The following is a 20,176-nucleotide window of genomic DNA, read 5'->3' on the forward strand; positions in this document are numbered from 1 at the left end:
GGTGAAGAAATCAGTCATAACCTGTGTTCTCGTAACCTGCCGCTAATCTCTTGAAGAGGCGTGGCAGTGGCGGAGCCAACGCAACACAGATACAGGAAACTACTCTGATGGGGCGTCTCAGTTCTAAACTATCTATAGAACCATTCCAAGAGCTGGGAGCCACACATCCCCCTGGTCATACTGCACACAAATTACTCAAAGGGTTACACACAAGAGAGGGTGTCAGTGGCGGCCGTAACAACAATTCTGCAGCTCGTGATTTACAACCTATCCCAATGTTCTGTATCACAGGTACTTCATAGAAAACGGAGAGGAAAAACCATTGCATTTCACCGTCGGGGTGAACAGCGGCATCATCAGGACTACTCAGGTTCTGGACCGGGAGGAGACTGCGTGGCATAACATCACTGTGATGGCTGCAGAGGTTGGTAAGTTCAAAGTAACAGCAGAGCAGATACAAACTGTCGGCATCTGTTTGTTTTTTTGCATATCCATCCTTTGACATCCATTTATTTTTTTCCCTCCAGCTACACATCCAAAAGATATCTATCCATTCATCTTTCGCCCCTGTATGTGCCCTTAAGGTAACTTAACCAGTCACCACTTATACTGTACCAATGAACATGCTCTCAGATGTTTTCAGATGAGGGTTGCACTTCCAATGTTTCCTTAAATCCAGCTCTTGTTGACTTATTTCATGGTCTGTTGGACAAGAGTTTTTGCCAAATGAATGTAATGTGAAGCAGATGATGATCGAAGAAGCCAATTTCAGCCTTTCATCATTCTACTTTCAGTAATCTCTCTTTTAAGCCTGTCCAACATATTGAAGGGAATACTTTGAGAGATGCAATGCTTTTGGCATAGACCAGCAAAGAATGCAGTGCAATGACAAAACCAGGGTTATTTGAGATTTAAAAAGATTAAACCTTTCAAAGTCTTACTTATCAATATGTATCTATGAATAGTGGATCAAATGACTAACTAATATGAAACGGGTCACTCATTGTGAAAAAAATGCAGGTTTTATTTAGTTTGATTGCTCTTTTATTATCTCTTTGAGCAAAAGCTAAATTCCTTTACTGAAAAGTATCAGAGGAGCAGAATCAGAGAAAGCAATGCATATAATTGTTGGGTTTTTTAATTGAGGGTTTTTTTTAAACAAAAACTAAGAAGTTGAAGCCACAACAATCAACATATGTGGTTAACAATGGATCAAATGACCATGTGTAATGGGAAAGTCACATTGACAATCAACAGAGAATTATCAGCAACTCTGCAGTTCCTTCAGCTCATTGTTACTTTACCGTTTTGTTTCACTCTCAGTTATCAACCTGGTTTTCAGCAGCAGCAGCAGCAGCTGTTGTTTTCGGTGAAAAGGCTCCGATAAACCCACTGTACTCTACCTGCTCAGCAGCAAACAGCAGACAGACACAGTTAGAGACTAGCCGGTGAACATAGTGGAGCATATAGCGGCTAAAGAGTCGGTGGAGACCAAAACAGAGCTAGAAGAAGAGTGAATAATTGGCTTACTTCATGGACACAAACACAACTCCAAACAAATGTGAATGCTCCTTGTCTACTAAATGTGTGCATAGGCATGCATTCATTTAAAAAAATAAAAATAATAACATATGCCAGTAGTTTGATGTATAGCATTTTGTGGAGTTCTTTTCTTTTCAGGCCACTTTCTACCATACTCTACTACATTTCAGAGGGAAATATTGTACTTTTTACTCCACTACATTCATCTGACACCTTTTAGTTACTGGTTAGTTTATGAAACACAATGTGTTATTATAATAAAACTATCCAACAATGGATAGGCCTACAAGTAAAGCTAAAATTATTAGCCGATTAAACACAGAACTCGTTCCCAGTTTCTAAAATGTGAGGATTTTTCTGCATTAAGTACTTTTATTGTAATACTTTAAGTACATTTTCCTGATGATACTTACATACTTTTACTTAAGTAACATTGTCAATGCAGGACTTGTACTTGTAACAGAGTATTTTTTACAGTGTGGTATTATTACAGAAGATGCCAGCGCACACATATGCAGCAGCTTTGCTTTCTGCAAACGGCCGATCGCTCAGTAACAAAATGGACAAACTGGAACTGATCAACACGCAACACAAAACTGTGCAAAACTGTTTGATTATGTTGATAACTGAGACTTGGCTGCATGCGGGGATCCCAGACGAGGATATTAGCCTAACACACCGGGCCGACAGGAGCGCGACTCTGGTAATAGCAGAGGAGGGGGATTCTGCATATACTCTTATAACAAATAGTGCACTAACTCAACTGTCACTGAGAGGCATTGTTCACCAGACTTGGAGTTCATAACATTAAAATGTCGACCCTTATCTGCCACGGGAGTTCACGGCCATTCGACAGAGCCTTCTCAGCTGCTGCACCCTGGAACGCCCTCCCCGACCACACAGTCAGGTGCCTTATCGTCCTTCAAACAGGCCCTCAAAACTCACTTCTTCGAGCTTGCGTTTTCCTGTTAACAGACTTTCCCAGTTTTTCCCTCCTTTTCATTGCCCACCTCTCCTGCTTTGCCTGTGCTGGCCATGCACCTATGCATTTTCCTTTTCTTTTTGTCTGTCATGTAACCTTGTCTTGTCTGTCATGTACCTTTTTGTCTGTTTGTAACCAAAACTGTAAAGCGTCTTTGAGTGTCTAGAAAATCGCTATAAAAAAATGAATGTATTATTATTATTATTATTATTATGGCAGTTTATATTCCATCAAGCGCTAATGTCAAGCTAAAACTGAACACTCTGCTAACAACCATCTGTAAACAGCAGACTGCGCACCCTGATGGGATTTTCATCACGGCTGGGGACTTCAACCAGGCAAATCTAAAAACTGTCCTCCCTAAATTCTACCAGCATGTTACATGTCCGACGAGAGGTCAAAACACACAAACACACAAACACAAATCACTGCTGATTTTTGTACACGCTCCAAAACGGACGTAAAATATCACACTTTCTCTGTAGTCTACCGTTAGCTAGCTTACGTAAATGTAGGCTACTTTTAAAATGCCATATTTTCCCTCTGGGCTCACCAAAACGGACGTAAAAGCATATTAACCATTCACTGCACGTGATCGTCACCTTGGCCAGTCTGACCACTTATCCATGTTTCTCACCCCAGCATACAGACCTCTCATTGTGAAAACCAAGCCCAGTGTGAGAAACATTAAAATTTGGCCTGAGGATGCTGCCGCCCGGTTGAAAATCAGGATCACTGTCACTTCATCACTGTCGATAGAGAGTTCAGGTGCTATCCTAATAGCAAACCGCGGATGAACAGTGATGTCAAAAAACTGCTGAGGGAACATAACTCAGCCTTCGGCTACGGCAATGAAGAGATGTACAGCACAGCTAGATCCAACCTGAAGAGAGCCATCAAAGAGGCAAAAGCAGCCTATGGGGAAAAAACTGGAGGGCCACTTCAATGAGAGGGACCCTCGACACATTTGGCAGGGTATTCAGCAACTCACAAACTACAAGGGTAACAAGGGCCCAAACAGCAGCAACAGCAGCAACTCGTTAGCTGAGGAGCTCAACCACTTTTTCGCCCGCTTTGAGTTGTCTGAAGTGGAGCCTGCGCCTGCATTCAGAGCGAACACCAACGACCTGGCACCCACTGTGAGCACAGAGGAGGTCAGGAGAGTACTCCGCAGTGTCAGCCCCAGGAAAGCTGCTGGCCCAGATGGCATCCCAGGAAGAGTGCTGCGGATCAGCTGGCGGAGGTATTAAGTGAGATCTTTAATCTCTCTCTGTCAACATGCACTGTCCCAAGATGCTTCGAGACTGCCACCATCGTGCCTGTTCCCTAAAAAATATCCATCACCAGCCTGAACGACTATAGACCTGTTGCTCTCACTTCAACTGCGATGAAGTGTTTTGAGAGGCTGGTCCTGTCCCACATCCAGTCTTCACTCCCACACTGGACCATCATCATCAGTTTGCAAACAGGGTCAACAGGTCGACAAAAAAAAATTTTTTTTTTTTTTTCTTCCAATAAAAATGACTTTAGGTGTGGACACCAACACCTGCAAAGGGATCAGGGACTTCTCAACAGACCGGCCACAGACTGTCAGGTTAGGGTCGTATCACTCCCCAGTCCTGACGCTCAACACTGGAGCACCTCAAGGTTGTCTGCTGAGTCCCATCCTGTACACACTGTACACCTATGACTGCACACCGAACCATAGCAGATACCATATCATCAAGTTCGCAGACGATACGACTGTGGTGGGGCTGATACAGAACGACGACGAGTCTGCCTACAGGGAAGAAGTTCAAAAACTGGCTGTGTGGTGCACTGACAATAACCTGGCACTTAACTCCACCAAAACAAAAGAGCTGATTATTGACTTCAGGAGGAGGAGAGAGGAACCTGCTCTTCTTTACATCCATGGAGACATGGTGGAGAGAGTCACTGACTTCAAGTTCCTGGGTACGTACGTCTCCCAGGACCTGACATGGACTGTGAACATCACCTCTCTGGTGAAGAAGGCTCAGCAGCGGCTATATTTCCTGAGGACCCTGCGGCGAGCACAGCAGCTGTTGCTGTCCTTCTACCGATGCTCTGTGGAGAGCATCCTCTCTCATGGCATATTCTGGTGTGGTTTGCTAGCTGCACAGAGAGTCATTAAAACTGCACAGTGCATCATAAACACACAACTACCCACCCTGGAAGACATTTACAGGGCTTGATCTTTGCGTCGGGCCAAAAGCATCACACAGGACTCCTCCCACCCAGCCAATCACCTTTTCACCCTGCTGCCCTGTGGAAAGCGATACAGGTCCATGATAATAATCCGTATGTGCGGTATGCAACATATTAATAACAAGTCTACATATGTACTCAGCCAGCGCAAATGAATTGCTTCACAGATTATATTTTCATTTGTTTTTGAAGCCTTACTTGGCCTCAAAAACAAATGACATAAAAAAAAAAAAAAAGATTAAGGACATTTTCGAAGGTTACTTAATTCTGTAAATTTCTGTGGAATACACTTTAAGACACATTTAATGATCTGACAGGACCTCTGCGTAGATGAGATTGTGCTGAATGCATCTGTGGAATACTCCCATCAGTGATTTATTCTTGATTCTCTGCTCTTATTTCTCTCCAGTCAATGCTTATCTTGCCAATTATCCTTTCTCCTGGCCTTTACTGCGCAGTAGTGTGAGTAATGGACTGAGCGGGGGCATTCATAAATGTCAGGCGGCTCAGTCACCCTGAAGCTGAGTCTTTGGGGATTAATCCCAGATCCAAACCTCCTGTGCAGGAGGGACACCTACCATATCATTTAAGAATCAAAGATGTTACTCCAGTGTATCTCTCCTCATGTGAACCAGTGTGTAATTAATCTCAGTACTAAAGTTTGTCTTAATGAGAGAAGAGGTTAGTCAGTGGGACATTTAAAAGCCATCATCCCTGATTTTCAGTCGATCTTCTTGACATGGTGATCTTAGAGATAGAAAAGCAAAGCAAAAATCTGTTCTAGTGAGGTGCTGGCTCACCAGCAGACAGAGAAAGGCTAGCAAAGACGCATCATATAAGGTTTGAGGTTCTTTATTAGTCATGCGCACATACCAGCTATACCAGAAATAGTCGCTGGTAATGAAATTCTTACCCCGATTTTCCACTGGGCGCATCTGTGCTGCTTTCTGGTTTTGTTGCTTCCTCCGCCACGCGCCAAATATATATATATATATACACACACCTAAAGGATTATTAGGAACACCTGTAAGATTTCTCATAAATGCAATTATGTAAACAACCAATCACATGGCAGCTGAATGTCAGAATGTCAGAATGGGAACGAAAGGTGATCTAAGCAACATTGAGTGTGGCATGGTTGTTGGTGCCAGACAGGCTGGTCTGAGTATTTCCCAATCTGCTCAGTTACTGGGATTTTCACCCACAACCATTTCTAGGGTTTACAAAGAATGGTCTGAAAAAGGAAAAACATCCAGGATGCTGCAGTCATGGGGGGGGCGAAAATGCCTTGTTGGCGCTAGAGGTCAGAGGAGAATGGGCTGACTGATTCCAGCTGATAGAAGATCAACTTTGACTCAAATAACCACTCGTTACAACCGAGGTATGCAGCAAAGCATTTGTGAAGCCACAACACAACCTTGAGGCGGATGGGCTACACCAGCAGAAGACCCCACTGGGTACCACTCATCTCCACTAAAAATAGGAAAATGAAGCTACAATTTGCACAAGCTCACCAAAATTGGACAGTTGAAGACTGTAAAAATGTTGCCTGGTCTGATGAGTCTTGATTTCTGTTGAGACATTCAGATGGTAGACTCAGAATTTGGCGTAAACAGAATGAGAACATGGATCCGTCATGCCTTGTTACCACTGGGCAGGCTGGTGGTGGTTGGTGTAATGGCGTGGGGAATGTTTTCTTGGCACACTTTAGGCCCCTTGGTACCAACTGGACATCGTTTAAATGCCACAGCCTACCTGAGCATTGTTTCTGACCATGTCCATCCCTTTATGACCACCATGTACCCATCCTCTGATGGCTACTTCCAGCAGGATAATGCACCATGTCACAAAGCTCCAATCATTTCAAATTGGTTTATTCAACATGACAATGAGTTCACTGTACTAAAATGGCCCCCACAGTCACCAGATCTCAACCCAATAGAACAGCTTTGGGATGTGGTGGAATGGGAGCTTTGTGCCCTGGATGTGCATCCTACAAATATCCATCAACTGCAAGATGCTATCCTATCAATAAGGGAAAACATTTCTAAAGAATGCTTCCAGCACCTTGTTGAATCAATGCCACGAAGAATTAAGGCAGTTCTGGAGGCGAAAGGGGGTCAAACAGGGTATTAGTAGGGTGTTCCTAATAATCCTTTAGGTGAGTGTGTGTATATATGTGTGTGTGTGTATATATATATATATATATATATATATATATATATATATATATAGGGCTGTCAGCATTAACATGACTCGTGATGAGATTAAAGACAGAGCATAACGCATTATAATTGTGTTCATTACGTTAATCTCGCACACCAAAGATTCTTTATTTTACACCATCACTGATGCTGTTACCAAATAATCTTTGCTACAAAGAATCGCTACGCTCTTGAATCTTTGGATGCTACTATTTTGACCCTTTGAGGCACCTTTACTTGTTGTCAAGCTGCCACAGACACTTCCTACCTCCTGCTGCAGCCATGGAGACGAACAAAACTGTTCTAAATGGCACATTTTAAAACTCCCAGATGGCTCCGTTGACAAGTCAAAAGCAATATGCACCTTGTGTGAAATGCAATTAAAATATCTAGGGCTGCAACTAACGATTATTTTAATAATCGATTAATCTGTCGATTATTTTTTTGATTAATTGATGAATCGGATAAAAAAAACAAAATAGCATTAATTTACATCAACTCAATATGATACTTGTTGTTTTAGTTAATAGTTGTGTAAAGGTAAGTAACCCAAATAGCCGATACAGACAAGACACACACAAAGACAGACAGACAGACAGACAGACAGACACGCAGAGACACACACACAAACACACACTTATTCATTAAATTATTACCATCATTGTAGTAAGTGCAAGTTAAGTTCATTTATACAACACACAAAAATCAATTTCTCAACAATAACTGATATGGGACAAAGCACAGAATATATGACAGATTAAAAAATGAATGGGCCAAAAAAGGCGAGTGAATAAAAACGTGTCTTTAGTCTTGCAAACTATACCACCCCTGTTTTACTACGGTTATTAACGAGCTAACGCTAGCTTGTCATGCTAGTCAGCTGGATAACGAGTAAACGTCACAGCAGCACCAGTTCTGACTAGAATCTGAGTATGACCACATCAGGCTGGGTCTCTCCGGTCTCTCTCCGTATTTCCTCTACCCCCCCCCGCTGTATGGAGTTATATTCCTATCTTTAATCAAGAGCGCATTCTTTCAATTTGAGAGCATTTCTCACTGATATTACGTTCAGACTTTGTAATAATTTCCCTCAAAACCTTGCTCTCACACTCAAATAGTCACTGCTCGCGCTTGGATTTGTTCTGCTTGTGCTCAAAGTTTGTGCTCACGCTTGGATTTGCTCTGCTTGCACTCAAACTTTCTGCTTGGACTCAGATATGTTGTTGTTTGGACAGATTTCCTGCTCTCAGCTTTGAACCTTCTCCTCGCACTCAGGCTGATTCTGCTCACTTGCAAAGTTTCTGCTCTCGGATTTCTCCTGCGCGCTTGGATTTTTTGTGTGTTATAACCCTATCAAAAGTCAACAACCAATAGAATGCTAGCTGTAGTGTTGACCAATGAAATGATCCCAACCCCGTTGAGGGTGCGTTCACTTTACTTTAGAACGTCTGTTGAGGGCGGCTGCACTGTAACCTGACTGTAACCAAGTTTATATATCCCGCGCCGTTTATAGATTTATTATAAGTATATGTCAACAATGTGCACAGAATGGTCGAGCGCTTTCACCTGCACCCGTCCGGGAAACGCGGGAAAGCTTTGAAGTGGGACGTATGAAGTTATGTCCACAACTACGAGGGTGAGTAACATAACTTAAGCACCTAGCTAGCTAGCTAGCATATGGCCTAGCTTGATGTCCAGAAACAAATAGAGGTGGTTTAATGTACCTAAACAATGATCAATGATTACCAAATTTCTCTCTCATATTGCTCCTCATAACCACTGAAAACTGTCAAAAAAATCTAACCCAAAGTCCAATTATTATGGACGTTATGTGACTGATAACTGATTGATATCTGATTGATCATTGTTTAGGTACATTAAGTTACCACGTTAAGCTTTTTCACGTTAAGCGTTAGAATGTCCCGGCTGCTGTTGAGGGAAACTGTAGTCTATAACTTCCTGAGCGACTGATCGTCCATTTTTGCCCCCTTTACATAATAAATATGGCTATGAAATGGAACATGAAATACATAAATGAGGCAATACATATATAGGCATTAGTCATTATAGTTCAATAGCCTAAATACATATGTTTTACTTATATTTATTTCAGGGACTTTTATTTATTCCGTCTATTTATATGCACGTTATATTCAAAGGAAGTTTAGTTATCTCACAGGCTCAGACTAAAAGCAGCAGCAAGCCTGCCTGACATCAGTGCATAGCATATCACTGCAAAGTAAATAAAATATGAATAAATCACAGGCGCGTAGTAGATTCCCCAGGTCAGCTAGAGCGGGTAACGCAGCTCTGCAGACGGACCAGAGTCAGTCAGCACCGGGGGCGAACCGGCGGGGACCAAGCTCACAAGGCTGGTAGCTAGCTGCTAGCTAGCTGCAGCAGCTAATATTAGAATATTAGACCCAGCACCGGAGGTCTGATCCCCATGATTTAAAACGAAAATCAAATAACCATTTGTTTTTTAATACCTGTTTATGAAATGAAAATCAAATGAACGAAAAGTACACGGACCCAGTCTGTTAAGTACAATTTCACCACTAATAAAACAGATCTAGAGATGATATGCTTTATTTGCAACTTAAATGTAATTTTTTAATTAATACAAAGCAAACTGAGCAGAAAGAACAAGTATTGTGTTGGTTTGTTTCTCTTCTTCCAGGTGTGACTTAAGTACCCGTTGAGCTGCATCACAGCTGCACTATGTGCATGGACCTGTGCCAGTCAGCACATCACTCACCTGTGTGCAGAGGACAGGCAGCAGTAGCACAAACCAAGAAGGTTGGCAAGTCTGATAATAATGCAATTGTAAAAATAATAATAATATAATAGTAAAATCACGTTACATACACTTATGTTTCTTGCTTAAATTCACAGGGTGCACAACCAGGCCTGGGGAGAAAATTACTGATGTCCACAAAACCAAATCAGAGAAGGTAAGGTAAGATAGTAATGATGTTAAAGCAAGCTATGTACACCTAATATATTACGTGTTGATGTCTATGAATCTGTCTTTAATAGGAGCATACTATACAAAGACAACAGTGGAGAGATTCCTGGATCGGTCTGTCCTCAAAGTGCCAGAGATCTACAAGGACTTCACCCTTTTCTGCACCATCAGCGTATAATCAAAGTGATAAAAGAGAGAACAAATTATTGTTTTCTCTGTTGACATGAATAGGTGCCTGTAATGTCTGTCCATATATTCAATCAATTCAATAAATGTTGATAAGTATCACTGCTATTTCTTAAATCATTGTAGTTTTTCAGAGCAATAAGATACAGATTATTAAAACCATGTTCACATTTGCAACAAATTAAAACCCTGATCAAGGCAAATTGTTTTTTCATGTTCCATAACATTTATAAAAAAAAAAACAGTACAATTAAATTTACCAGAGCTGACACTTGGTAAATAGCTTTAATTTACCTTGTCAAAACAATGAGTAATTCATAACAAATTGCACAATATTTGACACAAAACCTTAAAAGTGTATGGTTCATACTACGGTGAAGCAGTACAATGTGCCTATAGGATTTACTGTAGCAGGAACATTGATATTGGCAAACAGATGACCCAGGTTCAGGTGAGCTTGTGAGCAGGGTTATGAATAAAGATAAGATAAGGCTAGTGTTCACAAGAGGGATGATTCAGGTATGGCAACACAAATTAAGAATAATTCAATTAAATAGGAGGTATGTACAACTAGTAGAAGATAAATTAACTATACAAGAGCAATTAAGGTAAAGTTTTGAGGTGGCAAGCTAAAGTATAGTCAATAGCATGGAGTCAAGTCAACAGTGTACACCAGAATAATATATACTGTGATTAAGTAATGATACTTACTGTTGTCTGTACTAATATAACACAAAAAAATAATACAGTGTTTGATGCAGTATGGAGAACAACCAAGTCCCATATGAACCCAGGAGACTTTAAGTGCAGCTGTTGATGATGTTCACTACAAACAAAACTTGCAGATGGTTGTAGTCTGTAGCCAGTCATACAGTAGGTAGATCTGGAGCAGATGGTTGTAGTCTGTAGCCAGCCATACAGTAGGTAGATCTGGAGCAGATGGTTGTAGTCTGTAGCCAGCCATACAGCAGGTAGATCTGGAGTAGCAGGGTGAATTCTAGCTATCATGGGTTGGTGATATGACACACAGATCAACAGGGGTCAAACCCCTCAGCCCCACCTGGATGAAAAGAAAGTAAAACAAAATACTTGTTTTTTCAGTTCAGTTTGCTTTGTATTAATTAAACAAATAACTGCTATTTAAGGAGCAAATAAGAAACCATATCATTTCTAGATCTGTTTTTATTATAGTGATAAATTTGAACTTAACATTACGTTTCTTTTACAGATTGCTATGAATCTATTTTCAAACTAATGTTATATGAAGGAATGAAGACTAAATTCTGATGAACAACACACAACAATGATGCAAAAACTGACACAAACAATCCAGTTTCTTGTGTTCTTTCAGTTATATTACAGTTTAGGTTTTACTACTGGCTCTAACATGAAATTAGCCAAATCCCAGGAACATGGTTAACCAAACGAGGAAAAAATACAAAGTAGGGTCATCACATATACACACACTGTCCGTCATATGTCGTTCAATCTAGCTAGCTATACAATAAAGAACATCTATTTGTTTGTTTGTGGTCATGAATAGCGCTATGCTCTGCAGATATGCGCTAGCTAGCTAGCTAGGTGCTTAAGTTATGTTACTCACCCTCGTAGGTTGTCGACATAACTTCATACGTCCCACTTCAAAGCTTTCTCCCGTTTCCTAACGGTGCAGGTGAAAGTCGCCGTCAACCATTCTGTGCACATTGTTGACATATACTTATAATAAAGCTATAAATGGCGCGGGGATATATAAACTTGGTTACAGTCAGGTTACAGTGCAGCCGCCCTCAACAGACGTTCTAAAGTAAAGTGAACGCACCCTCAACGGGGTTGGGATCATTTCATTGGTCAACACTACAGCTGGCATTCTATTGGTTGTTGACTTTTGATAGGGTTATAACACACAAAAATCCAAGCCGCCGGAGAAATCCGAGAGCAGAAACTTTGCAAGTGAGCAGAATCAGCCTAGTGCCAGGAGAAGGTTCAAAGCTGAGAGCAGGAAATCTGTCCAAACAACAACATATCTGAGTCCAAGCAGAAAGTTTGAGTGCAAGCAGAGCAAATTCGCAAGTGCGAGCACAAACTTTGAGCACAAGCAGAGAAAATCCAAGCGCGAGCACAAACTTTGAGCACAAGCAGAGCAAATCCAAGCGCGAGCAGTGACTATTTGAGTGTGAGAGCAAGGTTTTGAGGGAAATTATTACAAAAATCTGAACGTAATATCAGTGAGAAATGCTCTCAAATTGAAAGAATGCTCTTGATTAAAGATAGGAATATAACTCCATAGCTCTGCTCTTTATTCTTTTCTTTCGCTCCGCGCTGCTCCTCTCTGCACTCAACAAAAAAAAAAATGTATCTCCGCGACTGAGTGGCATAATAGTTGGGCGACACAACGAATCGATAATGAAATTCATTGCCAACTTTTTTAATAATCAGATTTTATCGATTCGTTGTTGCAGCCCTAAAAATATCACCGAAGCACTTCAAGTTTAAGCTACCATCTACGAGCCAAGCATGCAGCTAGTCCAGCTAATCAGGTTGATGCTAGCAGACTCAGGCATAGCACTATTTTGGAGAGTGCAAGTTGCCACAGACCTGAAAATACAGATAAAAACAAATCGAAAAAATTAACTGAAGCGCTTGCGAACTGGGTGGCAACTAACTGCAGACCATCTTGACATCTTTTGCTGTATAATTTATTTTTACATTTAAAAAAAGAAAGCTTAAGGAAGCTATATTTCTGAAGACATAGATTGTCATTCTCGTTGTACATTTGATTTGAAATAATCAATTAAATTTAAAAGTCAAGTTCATAAAGTGACTTTCTTTGCATTAATTTGATTCCCAATCAAGATACACTGGTAATAAGTGGTTTAAATTGATAATACAGCCTTAAAAACAGTTGTTGAATTTTAATCGTGATAAAACATGCGATTAATCGCGATTAACTATTAAAGTGCTCATATTATGCTTTTCGGCTTTTGCCCTTTCCTTTGTGTTATATATATATATATTTTTGTGCGCATTATAGGTTTACAAAGTGGAAAAGCCCAAAGTCCCCCCCCAAAGGGACTTACCATCTCCAACAGAAAACACTGTTCACCAACTGCTCCAAACAGCTCTATTGTAGTCCAGCCTTTACTTCAGAGACAAACGTGCGTAACTATCTTTGTAACACACGTTATAATGATCACCTAGCTGCTAGCGTGGCGCGCCCTCATACTCTGCTTCTGACTGGCTAGTAGTCCTCACCTAGCTACTGCACATGTGCGACTCCCAACAAAGATGGAACAGAAGTGAGATGTCTCACTCTGTAGCTAAAACAGAGAGCTCAACACACAGGGTGAAAAGAGGAGCTGCAGCAATGTGCAGTACAATGAAAAATATGGTGTTTTATGAAAATTACACCTATTCTAATATAACCTCTAAATACAATTATAAACCTATAAATGAGCATATTATGAGCACTTTAAAATTCAGCGATTTATCGCGATTAAGAAAAAATGTATCGTTTGACAGCCCTAAAATATATATATATACTGTATCCCTGCCAATGTACCCAAAGTTAATATAAGAGCTAGCCAGAGCTTTAAAAAGTGGGAGGAATACAGTATATTCCACCCCCATATCTTGGCTCCGACGCCCATGATGTGTCTATTTCTCAGTCTACACCTGCAGATCTCCTTCTCTGTTCTCTCATTAAATAAAGTAAGCACAGTTATATATCTGCTTTGCAGTGGCTTATAGCAGGAGGTCCGGAGCAAAGGCCATCGTCATTCTGTCTGCAGGTGAGACTGGATGAAAGGAAGTTCAGCTCTCTGGTGAAGTAAAGCAGACAGAAGAGAGATTTTTCCAGATATGTTATCTGACCTTCACCCCTGCCTATTACCCTTAGCTCTGATCAGAAAATGCCTCTCTTGCAGCGGCTCCCCAGATACACTCTATAAGCCTCCTCTAATAAGATGAGCTGAGAGGAGCCCAGCAAAGCAAAGCACAGAGAGAGATTTGGACGAGGAGAGATGTCAGGGAGGGAATAGATGAGAGAGATGAAGAATAGTACAGAGTATGAAACATGTCTGCAGTTTGGATTTCAAACAAGTTTACTATCCAATTACTTTACACTCTAAGAAATAAATCGGTAAAATAGCCCATTACCCGGACTTTGTCCCATAATTAAAAACAGAAATGTGTGTAGCTACAGTTTAAATATGGAATATTTTTACTGTTATTTAAAATTCTTTGAGACAAAGCTGTTCTGTTAGTACATTCATGAAATGAAGTCTTTTCTTCAATAATTAGAGCTTTTTTCAACACTTTTTTGGGCGCTTTGGACTCTTGCTAATCTGGTTAATAATCTGGATAATAATACGATACGATAATGGCGTTATGAGTAGCTCACTACGTTAGTTTTCGGAGCACAGATAAAGGTCCCATAATGCAATTTGAAATGTAAATAACTTGAAATACGACTGTGAAGCAAGTTCTACGGACAATTTCTGTTAAAATATACAGTCATACAACTGTAAATACACAGAAATTCGTAAGCATTCCACTTTTTTTTGCCATTTGCACGACATTGACGGCTGATGTATAGGAACGCGGCTGGTCATGTATGGAGGAGGTCGGCAAGGATGGGTGGGCATTAAAACACAGGACTTTTAATGTATGTTTCTTGAGAGTGTTTTAATCCAAACCACGATCTTTTTCCTAATCTTAATTTGTTGTTTTTGTGCCTAATCTTTCTTCCTGGCAAATTGCTCATATTTTGTGGACTAAATTTAACCGTAATATCTGCCGACGAGCAGCAGCTTGCGGTGCTCTGTACCCGGCTCAAAGTCACCCATTTTCGGCTAAACACATCTACAAACTGCCGCTGATACGACCGAGCTGTGGTCCGTAGCATCGCGAAGCCCGGTGTCATGTGACCAGCCGGCAGCCTCCTAATTTCGTAGTATATCATCAATTTGGTGTGCATACATTTTCGTACGATATCATACGGACCCGTGCATGAGAATGCGTTGTCATGAGTATAGAAACCGAAAAAGCCCCCAAAATAACATTTTTCAGAGCCTTCATTTTCCTGAATTGGCCGCAAGGAAAAGTGAGTTTGCCCTTTCTTGACCTTTTTTTACCAGAACCACCTTGGGTTAAAGTAAACTTATGCTGGTTTGTCAGAGCTTTGGGAGAGTGCTAACGTTAGCTAACACGTATTAGCTAACGTCACTAAAATAAAGACGGACATGAAATCATTGAAAAAAACACATCAGAACACAAAACATATAAAAGTGTGTTACATTCATTATGGACATTTTTCAGAATCAATAAAACTTTTTTCAAACTGTTTCAATGCCGAGGTTTCTTCCTAAAAGGGAGTTTCTCCTCGCCACTGTCGCAATAACCACTGCTAATGTTTGCTCTTGGGGGAATTACTGGAATTGTTGGGGCTTTGTAAATTATAGAGTGTGGTCTAGACCTACTCTATCTGTAAAGTGTCTTGAGATAACTCTTGTTATGATTTGATACTAAAAATAAAATTGAATTGAATGTTTCCTTTTTCAAATCAGGTTTTAAAATAGAAACGTCAGAGAGTTGTTGCCTCTCTTTAGGTGTCAGGAGTGAAAATGAGTCATTTTCAACATTTGTTGTGTTCAGGTTTCAGAATGATAAAAGAGAGACAGATGAAAGACAGATGGAGACAAAGTTGAAAAGAAGTGTTAACAAAAGCGTTGACAAAAGTTAAAAAATTGTCCAGAAAAAATCTGACAAAAAGCATCTAAAACAGAAAAACCACCAAAGAAGCGACAAGATTCTTAAAAGAAGTGCAAAAAAAAAAAAACACATAAAACGTCCAAAAAACAATCAAAAGCTTTGAAAAAGGTAAAAAAAAAAAATATGAAAAAAGCTTTAAACAAAGTAGGATGTTTCTATCTAACCATCATGTTTTCCCAAATGATGTACAGCTCTTTAGGCATTTAGGTAATGCTAATTGGAAGTTCACAGACACTAGCCTTCTATTATTACATCAAGGACCAAAGGCCAGGCAACAGGAGCCCCAGGTGCCACAATATCGGACAGGACAGAGCAGGTTAATCTGGCCATGGTAATCAGGGAACAAACTCTAATCTTGATCCGCTGGGAATACAAAGATAATTCAGCTCTTTTATCTGGCTTTGGGAATTCCAGTCCATCTCTCTTTTTAAAAATCCAACACGCATCAAACACTTCAGAGGTTACGATCAAATTAAATCTCTACTTGCAGAATTCAATAAGGCTAAAGTAAAGAGTTTTCAAGCATCAAATATCCAATATTAAAGTCCTTGTTGTGGCAGTGTTGTGGTCAAATGTTTTACTCAACTGTGTGTCATCGATAGGATCTGCTCTGTGGTGTGTGAGATATTGAATGTGACAGATGAATGGGTGGCAGTAGCTCCGTCAGTAGGGAGTTGGGTTGGGAACCGGAGGTTGTTCAAGTCCCCATACAGACCAAAGTATGGTGGTGGACTGGTAGCTGGAGAGGTGCCAGTTCACCTCCTGGGCACTGCCAAGGTGCTCTTGAGCAAGGCACCGAACCCCCAGCTGCTCGGGGCAGCCCATCGAATCGATTATTTTAGTAATCGTGTATTCTACCGATTTCATCGAGTAATCGGATAAGAAATACTTTTGCTTTACAGTAAACAGTAATAGCAAATATACAAAAGAGGTTTCTTTTTTTTCGAAAAAACAACCATTTTTATTGCCTAAAATGCATACAATAACAGGGATAGATGCTAATATTTTTAAGCACGGGCCGCATGGGCCACCAAGCCCCTTATTCTCTTGGCAAAAGTACATTTTTGGTGGCCCAAATGTAAATCTTTTTCGCCCCCTTCCCCTTCTTGCCTCTGGCTCTTTGCACTAGATATGCAAAAGAGCTGTTCACTAAGCCCAGGTCAATGTGACTGTTCAAAGCTTTCAGCAGGGCTACTCAACTACACTGTTCAGGGGGACCCATTTTAAGAAGGCTAATACTGCGTGAGGAGAAAGAAGAAAGAATGCATACCTGCGTGGTCCGGTGATGTCATTCACGTGCATATTAAGTAGCCATGAGGTTAGGAGGGGCTGGTTTGTCTTTGGCAGCAGTTAAGTTTACAGACATTTGTCAACATTTCAAGATTAGTAGCAAACTAATAAACAGATTACAAACCGGACGCTTTCGTTTTAGCTTGTTTGTGAAACGTCGCTGTTTGCAGAGTAGCATGCTGTAGGCTAGTTGTGTAAAACGTCGCGGTGGGCGAGAGCAGCAGACGTTAGTCAGCCTACCTCGTGTCGGGTTCGTTCCGTGGAATGGAGGAGTAGACTGGATGTTTTCTACAGAGATGACGTAGCAGCACGTTTGCAGCTTAAAAATGATCCCAAACTTTCTGTCGTTTTCTCGTGTCCGTCTCTTCTCTTAACCCCTCACTATTTTCGCTGTCTTCCTTCATTTTGTAACCTGCGGCGTCAATCTTGTGTCCAGCGTCAGCCCGTTGCGCGCTAGTAATAATCATCTGTGCGGAAACACAGTGAGCCGTACAACGTTAGTTACATTGATAAACTTAAACTTGATTAGCTTAAGCAAAGGATTTTTAGTAATCAAATTTTTCGAGTTACTCAAAGAATTGTTTCAGCCCTAGTGTATAAAATAATAGAGTGAAAACATTGTAATTTCCCTTTTTAATTTTAATTAAAAAAGTATACATTATTATTATTATTGAACAAACACATAGAAGTTACAAAACCACAACACTGCCAGCAAAAATGAATATGAGATACAACAGCACAATGAGAAAGGAAGAGAAAATTGGCGGATGAGATGAGATTTGCTGTCGAGAACTGACAGTTATTGATTCATACGGTTTGATTTATTGAACTTTTACTACCTCTTCCTGGCACCTGTGTAATGTTCAGATTGTGTAAAGGCAGTCTGAGTGTGGTGCTGAGTTAACTTGGACAGCTTTATGGAGTCACAAAGTTGGCTGAACTTTATGGCAACCTGCAGAGCTAATGAAGCTATAGCATAAGTTCCATCAAAAAGAATACTCTTTTGCATACTTTATAAGCTGTATTGTATTCTATTATTCACCCTGCCTTCATTCCTGTCATTTTTGAGCAAGGGCAGGGCTAGAAGGGGGGAACATGATTGCACTGCCCCCCCCCCACCCTGAAATATGATTGGTGATGATTTTTGACGGAGCCACGACTTTGAACAGAGCAGATCGAGCCGGGTAGACACTGTGTGGGAAATATAGACATGAAATAATTATGAGGATACATGTATTTTTAATGACTACAACACAGCCACAAACCCTTAATCCATCTCTCTTAACTGGACTTTTATTATTTCTACTTTATGTGCTACAGCTCAACATAGTAGTAATTAACAGGAATAAACCATTAAAGCAATCCAAAAAAAAAGAAACCATTTAACCACATTGCCAAGTTACTTAGTTATGGTTGAAGGACAAACAGACTCTGACAGTGCAAATATAACGGTGTCGTTACTCTTTGATCTGTCTTTTCTTTGGAAATACAAAGATGAAGAAGTAAATAAATGTGTTTCTTGTGAACATTTTTAGATAACCCTCGTATGGTGAGTCACGTCCCAGTCACCATCCAGGTCCTGGACGTCAATGACAACATTCCAGCCATCTCCGGGGGCAACAGTGCCGTCATCGTGTGTGAGAGCACCAAAAATGGACAGGTGGGTTGCTAATGCTCCAGCACAGGAGAACAAAAGAAACAGTCTGTGGGTGTTTAAGTCGCAACTGGATGATGATGTCATGGCCTTAAAATTGGATTGACAAAAAACGTTTGCGAAAAGCAGTACACTAGTAGAAGACCTCTCATTACCAAACAAGAGAAGAAGTCATGATACTGTAGAAATGGCGATTTTCAATTTTACATTTACAATTTCACAGGACCTCCTCTGACCACCAGAAACACACCGCACGCTGAAGCGCCGCGAATAGCCGCGAAGCAGAGCTATTTTCATTTCGGCGCCCATGTTATCCAATCTGTCCGGCCACACCGGTTGCGAGAGCGGCCGCGCCGGAATGCGCGCTACAGCAATTGTTTAAGCGTCTCCTCTATTTCTTCAGGCAGGTAATCACACACAGGAAGGCCTGGATGTGCAGGATACTTTACAAAATAAACCAAATTTCAAAATAAAACACCCAGGTTTATGGTGATTTAGACAAATCACGCGATTAGGAACATGGCGGACAGACGGCGTGACACACACACACACACATTAATACTTTTTAGGCACCGACCGAATTGCCTCTGAAGTATCGAGTATCTAATAATGCCTCGTCATTCGATACCAAATTTCAATACTAAAGGAGTAAATCTCATCGGCGTCAGTGAGCCAATAAGCATGCAGCATGCTTCTACCAAGCTCTAATAATGCTTGTGATTGGCTGTCGTACATTACATGTCGTAGAGACACGCAGGAGTAACTCTACGTTACGCACAGAGACAGGGCTGAAAAATAAAGATGTGTTCCGTAATGTTGTAATTTCTCTTTGTTTTATAAAATTGGTATTGTTTAGGAACCGGTATCAAAGTCACAGTATTGGTATCGGTACCGGTATCGAACATTTTAGAACGATACCCATCACTAACACACACACACACACACACACACACACACACACAGACCTAAAACACTCACTGGGAGAGAGAGAGAGAGAGAGAGAGAGAGAGAGAACGAGAGAGGCGTTTTTTGGAGAAGGATCGCTTTGTGACCGGCGATGAACTGCCAGGCGGGCGATCAGGCACGAATCTACGCTTCACGGCTTTTCGCGGCGCTTCAGCGTGCGGTGTGATCCTAGGGTTATGCCTAACTAATATAACGTCACCTTCCTAAAATAATTGCCTAAGTCATTTTTTAACAAAAATGATTTTGTTGCCTAAATCGTCTCTTCATGGTGCTGGCCACCTCTGGTAAAAATGTCCTACATCCTCAGTTGAACAGGTCATGTGATTCTACACCTTTTAGTATAATTGCCTATGTCAAGCATGTGACTTAGGTCGTTTTATTTTTTGTGT

General features: G+C 40.8%; 1 protein-coding gene across 3 annotated transcripts in view; it reads left to right on the plus strand.

Annotated features, from left to right (window-relative positions):
• The window catches only part of LOC120568864 (cadherin-18-like), a 125,868-nt gene that overhangs the window by 91,047 nt on the left and 14,645 nt on the right, over positions 1–20,176 (plus strand). Inside the window, exons 8-10 of one of the 3 annotated variants that reach the window (XM_039816596.1) lie at positions 292–428; positions 528–584; positions 18,703–18,787. In XM_039816596.1, the coding sequence (XP_039672530.1) occupies positions 292–428; positions 528–583 (193 nt within the window). In that variant the 3' untranslated portion in view covers position 584; positions 18,703–18,787. Of the gene's footprint in view, positions 1–291; positions 429–527; positions 585–18,702; positions 18,828–20,176 lie in introns of those variants that run through there. The other 2 variants (XM_039816595.1, XM_039816597.1) reach the window with 2 other exon arrangements.

Source organism: Perca fluviatilis, chromosome 11 (genome assembly GCF_010015445.1).
Source record: "Perca fluviatilis chromosome 11, GENO_Pfluv_1.0, whole genome shotgun sequence".
Lineage (NCBI taxonomy): Eukaryota > Metazoa > Chordata > Actinopteri > Perciformes > Percidae > Perca > Perca fluviatilis.